The following is an 11962-nucleotide window of genomic DNA, read 5'->3' as shown; positions in this document are numbered from 1 at the left end:
AACTGAGAAACACCAGTGTTGTGTGAGGCCCCTGTGTATAGCTCTAAGGCAATGTTCACACACAATTTTTATGCACATATTTTATTATTTTTTTTAATCACTTGTTCAGGTTTGTTTGCTTTTGTTTTTTTGGGGGGGAGGGTTAGTTTTATAGCTTAAAAATTAACGTATGTGAACAGAGCCTTAGCAAGTATTTTTCAACCTTTGGCTTTACAACTGCTTAAAAACTACAACTCCCAGCTATCAGCGCATGATTGGAGTTGGTTGTAGTTTTGTAGCTGAAAAGCCTCGATTTGAAAAATGTTTTAAAGGGGTGTTCTGGATAATATATATAATTTTTTTTGTCTTGTCCACCTGGGTACAGCGGTGATGACTTGTAGCTCCCCACTGGTAATGTTGGCTGCTACTTCAGAGACAGGCGGCTCGCTCAGCCAATCACTGATGGAGGATGGACAGCGCTGCAGTCAGTGACTGGCTGGGGGGTGGGGAGAGATACTTTGTGTATATAATGGAACATACCAAAAAAATTCCATATTAATCCATTAGAAAAAAAACCCCTCTGTGTAAATCAGCAGCACAGTAAAAGCCCATAGCATTCTGTGGATGTAGTATTTTAGATCTATATGATACCTATGTGTTATATACATGCAGGTGTCCTCCATTATAGATGTAATGATGTAGGTTGCCTGCTGTAAATCCACTTTCTCCCTGGCAGTCCTCTTCTTTATATGCACATGGCTTTCCTCAGTGCAGGATTGTCATTTAGGCGATATGATTGACATCTCTGCCTTCTATAGTAACCTCTCCCTGCCTCCCTCCTCTTCACTCCTTATGCACACGGCCTGCATTGTTTGGGCAGGTGGTTGGGCCAAGGGACAATTACATGAGCAATGAAGTGGCCGGTCGTGTACGTGCTCACGCTGGGAAATCCCTCCATGCCTTCAGGGTCTGATAGAGACAAAACAAAGTGTCTTTACGTCAGCAGCATGGACATGATATGACGGAAATGGCGCATATATATATGTGTGTCCATAACCCATCCATGGCCTGCTATATGTAATATATTTGTGTGTGTATGTGTGTGTATATATATATATATATATATATATATATATATATATTAGAGAACTTCCTAAGAACCCATACTTGTTGAATTGCAGTTGTTAGGTTGTCTCGGGCCTTTCCTTGTATGCAGCACCATGACACGTATGTACCACCCGCCTTCATTGTTTTAACCTTCTACTAGCGTCTCGGTGCTTGCGTAATAAAACTTCTTGTCACCAGAATCTCTTGGCGTGGAGACAGAAGTTTCCTCCAGAAAGGATGCAAGAGCTTTGTTTGGCCTGCTTTGTACCGTAGCTGCAGCTGAATGGCAGAAGCCGTGAATAACCATTTGCTTGTGAGAAGTGAAAGGGTGTACATGGCATGTCTGAACTGGATAGGTTGCCTCTCCACCAACCTTTTGCGAGCATTTCTGGTGCACAGACAAACTTGATGCCTGTGCTCTAAGTGTAGAGTGAAACGTCAGGAGTTTTCTGCCTGTGTAAACATTCTGTTCTCCCAGGGTTTACTGATGGAAATGAGGTCCTTCTGATGTATGTGCCATGTTGGTAGGCTTCTCATCCTGACTGTTAAGTGCTTGTCTGCTCTTGTAGGATGTGTCTGAGAGCCTAAATTAGCACTGTCTTGCAAGGGAAATGAAAGAAAAGATGGGCCCGGTATCATGTGCTGCTGCTGCTGCTGCTATAGACTGTTCTTTTCTTGGGACTCAGGCTGTGGCCTGCAGGAACATCACTGAAACTCTCAGATAATGCTATAGGTGCTGCCCTCCCAGCAGTAAATGGACAGAGTCCCGTCACGAGAACTCTCAGGAACAAAGGTATGGCATTTTATTTCCTTCTCTACAAGGCGTGCTGCTGTTTGCAGAAACCGTAACGCCGCTCTGTTCATTTCTCGCATGTGTAACTACAGTACGTATACTTTACGTCTTGCTTTTTATGCTTTTTGTTCCTAATATTTAATACGTGCTGAATTACTTCCAGCATTCCCTGTCAACAGATGGCTGCCCAGGACGCTGGGATCGGTAGTTCCAACATAGTTTGACGGCACTGAGCATTGCATTAGCGTGGCTCCTATGACGTTTGCTTATTAGGCATTTTTGAGCTTTAACTCCTACGGCCGTAGTCTGATGAGTCTGATTACCGTGTCCGTTCCTGGATATATTTACTTAACTCTTCAACTCCAAAATCATTTTTTTCCGAACAGTTTAATACAATAACAATACCAAAATGCTATACACAATAACATTTTCATCTCCCGGTTTTCGTGCTTTCATGATATGTATGGCTTTCAGTACAATTTTTGGTGGAACTATTCAGACCTGTTTTATGACAGCATGCATGAGGCCTAACTATAAATGAGGCGCATGTTGTTGTGGACTTTCTATACCGAGATTGGTCTGTGGTTTAGATTTTTTTTACATTTATTTTTATTTATAGGCTCTGTTCACACACAGTATTTTTGCTCAGTATTTTGGATTGAAAACACAGAAAGGCTATGTTCAAGTACTGTTGAAATTTAGTGGATGGCTGTCAAATAATGGCAAACAACGGCCATTATTTCAAAACAGCCAATTTTTGAAAAAAATAAAATAAAAAAAATTAACAGTAATTATTTGCCATTAAATGGCGGACATCCACTCAGTTTTAACAGTGTTTGAACATAGCCTTTCTGTGTTTTCAAAAATACTGAGCAAAAATACTGTGTGTGAACATAGCCATAGGGTGAATTCACATAAAGTTACTGGGGTGACTACTTGTACTACAAATGACTCGTAGTACACATGATGCTGCGGCCATCCCCTGCAGTCATTAGAAGAACTCTTTAAAGTAATCCATGATTACTTCAGGATTTTTGCTCAGTGATATATAAGCTAATGGGGCTCAGTGTCAGGGTATTACACCTGTCTGTGGCTGGGTACAAGGAAGAAAGGTTCTGACACCGTGTTCAACTTTTTTTTTTTTTTTGTAACCCCAATAAAAAAATTTGTAAAATTGTATAAAAAAAAAAAGTATCTGGTTACTCAACTTAATAATTTTGTTGGTTTGAAAATGTCTTTTTGTTTCTTTGTAGTGCAAGCTATTGTCTTGCTATCTTCTCGTTATGTTTTTGGAACGTAAAATGATTGCCTAAAGAAAAGAAAAAAAAAGTTCCTAAAACTTTAAGGGCCTTGGCCACTTTATAGTAAAAATTGCTCAGTGTACAGTATTAGTAAGTGTACTCACTGCACTTACTGCCAGCAGCTCCCTGTTTACCTCATAGAGCTAAATCAGTACTGTCCTGCTTTGTGGTGAGTCGGTCCGTAAGATGGCCAACATGGAGCAGCATGTGACCATGTGTCCCCCTTCCCCCGTGACCTACACTGAGCCTGTATATGCCTATGGAAAACACTGGGGGCAGGGCATGGTCACATGCTCCTCCACGTCGGCCATCTTATGGACAAAATCACCACAGAGCAGGACAGCATAAGCTGGAGGAGGGGAGCCTGATTTTAGCTCTATGAGGTACACAGGGAGCTGCTGTCAGTATATACAGTGAGTACACTTAGTAATACTGTACACTGAACTATTTTACTATAAAGGGGCCAACCCCTTTGACTTAGGGGATAACATACTGATGGATGAGGGGCCCCAAGAATGGGCACAAAATTGTCTTTGGAATGGAAGGTGAGCAAGGCCAGAGCTCTGTTTAGTATCTATGGCTCCATTATAAGTGGGCAATTACATGTTTCATGACTACAGTCCGTGCAGGGATGATGTGGTACGGACTGGCATGTGGAACTCCCGGCATCATTTCTGGAGCTCCAAAACATTTTAAATCTTTTGCTTCTGTACTGACACAGCGTGTCACGATGCCGGGAGTTCCTCATTCTGGTCTGTCGCACATCTTCCATGCACAGACTATAATCACAGACGTTTGAATACCACCTAAGGGCCCTATTACACGGGGCGATTATCGTGCGAGAAATCGTTCAAATTTAAGCAATAATCTTTCCACATTAATGTGGCCAACGGTAAAACGACTACCAAAAATTTCTTTGTCGCTGATCGCGTCTTTTGAGGTGACCCTAAAATCATTAATCGTTTATAAATCTTTTGGTGTATGTACACAGTGTTTGTTATTACAATCGGTCCTATACTACGGTAAACGAACAAACGGAATTGCGATCGTAACTAACGACTGTCGTTCTGTGTATTATGGTGAATGATTTCAGGTCGTTCCCAAAAGCTCTCTTGCAATCTATTATTGTTAATTGAAGAAAACGAAAAATTGCTAAGTCTAATAGGAAGTCTGTGGAGTCACTGAAAAGAGATGATTGACAGCACATTGACAGTGCATTGTGTGTTCGGCATACTCACCTGCTCCTTGGGGGTCTCGGCAGAAATCCTGCCCAGTCCCCCAAAAAATTTTTTAACTACATTTAGACTTAAAGGCCAGGTTCACACCGGGGCTGTGGAGTGGGAGCTAGTCTTGGCTGGAGTCGGAGCTAGTTTTGGCTGGAATCGGAGTTCGAGTCGGAGCCAGCTTTGGCTGGAGTCGGAGTTGGAGTCGGAAAAAAATGTCCCGACTTCGACTCGAGCTTTAAAAAAAATCTTTAAAAAAATGTAGAATTGAATTTTGATATGAATTTTACAAGTTTTGCTCATGAATATATATTATGAGCAACATTCTAATAGGACACTGGCCCTATTAGATAGGGATGGTCGGGGAAAAGTAGTCAGACACTATTTGGCAATTTGTTTCTGAGCTGGAAGAGTCCATTGTGTGGGGGAGATCTGTGCTGTTCTCATCCTGGATGCTGGATGACTGTATATGAGCAGCAGTGTAATGTGAAGATATCCTGTGTAATATAGTGGAGGAGGAGAAGACATAAGTAGTATAGCAGTAACCTCCGTCCTCAGTGTGGTGTTTCCTCTCTGTGTGTTTTTCTTCAGTGTTCTATGGCTGCAGCTGTGTGTGTGTACTATGGCTGCAGCAGGCTGTGTGTGTGTGTGTGTGTGTGTGTATGTATGTGTGCTATGGCTGCAGCAGGCTGTGTGTGTATGCTGTGGCTGCAACAGGCTTTGTGTGTGTGTGTGTGTGTATGTATGTATGTATGCTATGGCTGCAGCAGGCTGTGTGTGTATGCTATGGCTGCAGCCCTGGTTCACACTCTGTATTTTTGCAATAAAAACTGTTATTGCAAGTTGCATCAACAGCCGCTGTTTATTAACAATGTGAAATTACATTACAGTGTATGCAACAACGGCCGTAGTGTACACACTCTGTAAACACTATGACCGGAGTTCTCTGCAGCCGCACAAAATAATTGACACCATTAAATCACAGATGTATAATATGTACTGTATAACCCTATGTACATTGTCCTTCTCTCACATTAAATTGAAAGACTTCATGAAAGTAAAAAAAACCATAGAAATAAAAATATCATGTTGAGAATGTTGCGACAACTCTGAACAGATGTCACATTAATTTGATGTGCAGAACAAAAAATGATGGCGTCTCTGATTTGCTCACTTTGTGGCACCTGCTCGGAGCAGACAGGCTTTGGGGATGATCATTTTAGCTCAGCTTGAATTGGAATTTACTTTATTTTTGAGTTTGTTTCCAGATTAGCATTTTAGCTGAAGTCTCAACAATGCGTGACGCCGCAGGTTTTTATAACAGCCTATTACAGTATAAAGTCTATATCGGGGCAGATTATATGGACCAGGTGGTCTTTTTCAGCTGACCCTCAAACTGCCTGAATTTTTTTTGGGGGGGGGGGGGGGGGGTGTTTTCTTAATTTTAGGCTATGTTCACACAACATATTTTTTATGAGAAGAACGGTCCTTGTTTGCTATTAAAACGGCCATTCTTGTCATAGAAAAATGGGTTGCATTGCAGTCAATGCAAACAACGGCCATTGTTCACACAGCATATTGAACAACGGCCATTGTTTGCTACGGCCCTAGAATTAATTGACATGTCAATTATTTCCAGATGTTGTGCAATTATCAGTTCAACAATGGCCATTGTTTTTCAGTGCCAAACAACAGCCTTTTTCTGCGTTTACACGTAACTATTATCGTGCGAATTTGCGCAATAACGATCGAATTCGAACGATAATCGTACGTGTAAACGCAGCGAACGATCAAACGACGAACGAGAAATCGTTCATTTTGATCTTTCAACATGTTATCAAATCGTCGTTCGCCAAAAATTCGCAGATCGTTCCGTGTGAACAGTCTTTCGCCGATTTAACCAATGTGTGAGATAGGCTTAAGGATCGCAGAGTAGAGGCGCACAAGACCTCCCATTGAGATAGATAGTAGGCGGTATTCAGCGTGAATTCCGTGGGCGGAGGTTCCTAATGGAATCTCCACATGTGAACGTGTCCAAATGGGTAACAGGGGCCGCTCTGCTGCCACCAATGTTTGTGTTGGGAACTGCAGGGCTGTCCAAGCTCTTCAGTTCCTGATTTTCTGCTGTGATCAAGCGCTGACACATATAGCTGTTGATACAAAGCAGGGTCCACCCCTATGTACTGTATATTGTTATTATGGCGGAGGATAGCCATCACTATATTGGTAATAGTAATGCGGGGCTGCTCTTTACCGATAGTGCTGTGCAGCATGGGGCCTCCATGATGACCGTTCCAGGGTGGCCTTGACAGTCTAAGTTACAGCATTATCTAAAGCATTCGGTTGATTATTATTATTTCTTATCAATCATTTCCTTACTGTCATTTCCTTAGGCCTGAGCATATGCATTACGCACAGCCACCACTTCTGCCGGGTTATTGGTTCTTCCTGTGACCTGGAGGATGACTTGTCTATCACAGATCTAGTGACTGAGTGGAGGCTGCTGGGATGCGCTCCCTTTCCTGAGGCCTGTGTGTGTGTGTAATAACTATCGGTGCTTTCCTTGGAGCAGCCGCCTGTGACGTCACCGGTCATTGAGCATCAGTCCACGAGTGTGGAGAATCTTCACAGACCCGACGCTAAATAACCGCTTGGCATTTAGAGTGACTCATTTATGCAAACAGAGAAAATATTTGTGTTTTTTCATTTTCTTCCCGGTATACGGACAGCGCTGGCAAAGTTAATTATTGCTTTTGCTTAGGAATCTGTAATTATACATTAAAATGATACCTCTAATAGCGGCAGAGTTTTATATTCCTGTCTTGTGTGTTGTAACAATTATCTTGTTGGATTTATTTCATGTACAAATACCTGAAGGGAACAGTGGCTCCCACCAAAGAGGATGGAGCTGTGACAACATATACCGTAGTGTCATCAGCTGTTGTTTTCTCAGGGCTTGCTGGGAGTTGTAGTTTTGCCACAGCTGGAGAGCCACTGCATTAGTGTTATACACAGAGGCATGACTGGGTTGGGAGTTGTAGCTTTTGATATATGTGGTCGGAGGTCACAGGTCGGAGACTTCTGTGTAGGTTGCAAATTAAAAAAAAAAATTTTATTTGCATGATTTTTAATTTTATTTTTTTTTTTTTTTTTTTGCATACAGACCCATATTCACATGTTACAGAGATGGTCACTGGAAACCAGTCCTGGTAATGTGAATATAATTCTGCTGACACCATGCAGGCAACGGGAGGTGGTATTGGGTGGGAAAAAGTAAATTTTAAGTTGATAATTTTTTTTTTTTTTTTTTTTTTAATGCATTAGTTTTTATGGTTTGATCTTGCCGACGATCACATATCCAAAGTTTCTTGCTTTGTCTTGCTCCATGATGGTAAGGCCACATCTGTAATGTACAGAGAGGTAAAGGCAGCGTTAGCCGCTCCCCTCTTGTGTCCTTCTCATGTTCGAGGGCTTTTCCTATGACTTGTTTCCATGGAGATGTTGTACATTTCTATGCCATTTTGTTTAGAGGAAATCCTATAGATTTGAGTGACATTCTCTTTATTAGGCGCATACATTTGCTCAGTGCCGGCACACTTTTTTTTTTATATATATGATCTACGGCATGAAGAAGCGAGGCGTCCGATGATTAGTCTTTATATAGTAGCAACACTTCTCATCTGAACAGGAACGGCCGGCTATTAAATGCTGATGACTAGTGGCACATACAGGATGTCTCCAGAGGTATATATAGGCCTCCCTAGTAAATCATTGCCTAAGAAAGCACGTTCTTTGGTGTAGTTCCCTTCAAGTGCTTTGTGATTTTTCTTTTTCCTGCAGTTTATAGATAACAATCCAATGATTCTCACACACATCTGTAATCTATAATCGTAGATCCCCTCTTACAGACCCTTTAAAGACTACGGACCAATGCATATGGCTATGGATGTCACAATTCGTGCATTTGCCTGAGCCCAGACTGCAAAAAATAGGACACGTCTCCATAAACATCGGACCCCTTTGCAGGTGCACGTTCCATGATAGTAGCCCGCACATGGAGTGTAGTCTGTAGGCCGTCCACAATTACAGACTGTGCCTAACATAGACATGCATGGATATGTGCAGGAGGCTTAAAGGGACAGTGTCATCAGAAAATGACTTATTGTTTAAATAATGATTTTATGTTAAACATATTTTTTTAAGAATTTTTTATGACATTTTTTCTAATGTTCTATTTTTCTATCTATATTATAAAATAATCCTAAAATTTGCAGTTCTCTTTCTAACCACCGAGGCTGATACTAAGCTGAGACTTCCTGTCCTGTCTGTAGTGATATGCGGAAGGTGCTGTAAAGTGACCTGTACAGCATTACAGCGTCATGTGACACCGTAGGTAGATAGCATCAATGCAAGAAAATAGCATCTCCCCGTGGAATGACCTCTTCAAAGGTCACAGAGCACGCTCAGTAACGTTTTACATTCACTTCAAGGGGACAGCCTATTGCCGTCTATGTCCATGAGGCTTGCTGTAAAGCATATCACTAAATGCTGTTAAAAACGGCTCAGGCAATACGGCCACCCCCATAACAATGTACAAATAGTGAAATAAATAAATATTTAAGTCAGAAAAAAGAAACAGATTGGAATAAAAGAACAAGTTATAGCATCTGACTCTGACATTCCCTAAAGGAGTACTCTATTCAGTATATACTCTGGATGTGGGATAAGATGGAAATGGCCCTTTAAAGAGCGGCATAGAGGTCTTTTTTCAGCTTTTGTGCTTATTGTATCAGTTTTGATATTTATTATGTCCACCTTTACGTTATAGTTATACAGATTGGTATACGGACATAGAAGACCATATGCATTCATTTCAGTTACTGAATGTAGTCCGCTGCGCTTTGGAGTCCTGCAAAATTACCATTCTGCTGATATGACGACTTGTACAGCAAATGTAGGGCACAGAACTAGTGTGAACTTGGCCTAAAAGCCTTACCAGAGAGCCCGAGGCCATCTATAAATGAGTACCAATCCTGTGATCGGTGTCATCACAAGGGCTGGTCAGCCATGCCGTCACGCTGCACCAATGGAGTGTTTGTGCAGCGCTGTCTGGCAGCTGCATCTCTTCTAATGGGCAGACGGCAGCCCATGACTTCTCAGCAGGCCAGAACAGTCCGAGTAGTTGATGAATGAGTGTTTGCTTGGCTATCAGCTCATCGGTAGCAATGAACGATATGTAATCATGACTGTACGGACTAGGAACTAGGAATGATTGCAGTTACATATAGTCATACCATCATAGGTAGCATGATGTTTGTAGTGTCCTGCCATTGATGAGGCCAGAGGCTTTAAAGGGACGTTCTGGTCTACAAAACATTCAGTAATACATATTATGAAGGGTAACACCCCAATCACTGATCACGTACTGGCCCAAAATGTGATGTTTATCGCTCAGTGCTTTGTAACCTATAATTCATTCTGCTGTCATGTGGAGTTATAGGAGGGTGAGATATGTACGGGGACTAGGAACTAATAAGAGAAGCTCAGCAGAGAGGAACGTAATATGAACTGCACAGGAGTATGGAGGGGGAATACAGAGGGAGGGGGACAGCCTGGAGTAGATGGCAGCAATGCCTGATGGGAATTGTAGTCACACAGGCAGCTGTACTGAGGAGGAGTATATATGGATGTGGCATACATGGTGAATATACGTGTGTAGGTGTCAGGATTAGTGTTATTCTCCTGATTTTTGTTTAGTGCCCCAGCAGCCGCCAGACTCCAGAATACTCCTTAACTAGACCAAACCCGATCTCCATGTAACCACGTTTGATGTGTGTTACTCTGTATACTGTTCTGTGTACATTTATGTAAAGGAGAGAAAGCTGCAGTAGTCATGTGTGATTTTCTATTCCTCACCTAAAACATATACAGGCCAAGCATACTCATGAGTGGACGACATTGGGTCTATGAAAGCTTTAGCTTCAGCTTTGGCTGTCCAGGCATGATGGGAATTGTAGTTTTGCAACAGCTGGAGAGCCAAGGTTCCCTACCCCTGTGGCAGAGACCATGTTGTAGCACAGAGCTGCACTGATACATGGGCCCCCTCATCTCCGTCTTCCCAGCACCTCTGTATGGCTGCATCTCAATCCTGCTGAATGCACAGAGAACCAAATATTTGTGTTTTTTTGTTTTTATTATGGATGATGAAGTAGAGCGTCTTATCGGAGAACAGAGGAGTGCCGCTTGGAGTGATTCACATTACTGTGAGATGCCTTGAGAAAATGCAATCTTATGTGTCAATGAAGTAAGGAGAATTGAAGTATCTAATACTCCTCCAGCGCTGTCACAGGCAGGCGACACTGAACTGTTGTGGAGAAAGTAAATTAATAATGTATATAAATATAAAATTGGGTTTATACATGGAATAAAAAGTAAACTGAGCAATGATAAGTATTGGCTATGAGACAGGAGGAGGCCACAGTCACTTTGGACCTCATTCCGATGTATGTTGCTAACCAGCACATAAGCAATAAGGGGTTAAAAGGGTAATCCAGAATTAGATAAACGTGGCTGCCTTCTTTTAAAAACAGCGCCACCACTGTCCCTAGGCAGTGTGGGGTGTTACAACTTGGCTCCATGCCCTTCAGTTGAATTGAGCTGCAATACCACACACAACCTGAGGACAAGTGTGGCGCTGTTTCTGGAAGAAAGCAGACCTGTTTTTCTAATCCTACATTAACCCCTTTAAGGATATTTTTGTAACATTTGTTACTATCCCATTCATAAGTATATTGCTCACAGAAATCTTTGCATGTGGTGCAGAAACAACTGGGCCCAGGTGTATGGGGCGTACACACCACTGATCACACGCCGTACATTCAGCTCTCAGAAAAAATTCTGGAGAGTTTATGACCATGTTTTACTGGTTTCACCTACATTTCATTGTGTATTTATTTATTTTTTCTATCCATTTTTAGGCCATAGATATAAGGGCCATATTACACAGGACAATTATTGTTAGAAAAATCGCTACGTGTAATCGTTTCGTGTAATAGCAGGCAACGATAAAACGACCAATGAAAAATCGTTGATCGTTTGATAGAATCTGAACCTATTTTAGATCATCATTTCGAACGTCATTCGGTGTAATAACACGTCGTTCGGCTTTTTCCTGGTCTATCAGCCAGGAAAGGACGAGTGCAATAAGAGCCGTGAGTAACAATCATCGTCCTGTGTAATGGGGTGAACGATTTAATAGCCCTATTTCACAAAACGATTATCGTTCATAGACTCGCTCCAACGACCGCTCGTTAACGAGCACTTAACGATTTTTTTAAGCGAACGATAACACATAATACGTGTGGGAACGTGAACGATATCTGTAGTGTAACGATTTTTTGCGGTCGTTATATGGTCGTTTAAAACGTGGGGAAATGTAGGTAGACATTTCAAGAACGACTGAAAGATTTTTTTAGTCAACGAAAAGATTAGCGAATTATTGTTGAAAGACCAACGATTTTTTTTCGATATGTTGAAAAAAAATAGTGAACGACTCAACG

The 11962-nt window shown here is 41.8% G+C and overlaps 1 protein-coding gene across 1 annotated transcript in view; it reads left to right on the top strand.

Annotated features, from left to right (window-relative positions):
- Positions 1–1583: 1583 nt before the first annotated feature.
- PHF21A (PHD finger protein 21A) overlaps positions 1584–11962 on the top strand; it is a 70018-nt gene continuing 59639 nt past the window's right edge. The window contains exon 1 of the mRNA XM_069965341.1: positions 1584–1879. Coding sequence (XP_069821442.1) covers positions 1841–1879 — 39 coding nt within the window. The 5' untranslated portion in view covers positions 1584–1840. The remainder of the gene's footprint in view (positions 1880–11962) is intronic.

The sequence above is a fragment of the Dendropsophus ebraccatus genome, chromosome 4 (assembly GCF_027789765.1).
Source record: "Dendropsophus ebraccatus isolate aDenEbr1 chromosome 4, aDenEbr1.pat, whole genome shotgun sequence".
Classification (NCBI taxonomy): domain Eukaryota; kingdom Metazoa; phylum Chordata; class Amphibia; order Anura; family Hylidae; genus Dendropsophus; species Dendropsophus ebraccatus.
The sequence above is the reverse complement of the archived record's forward strand: the minus strand, read 5'-3'. Positions and strand labels throughout refer to the sequence as shown.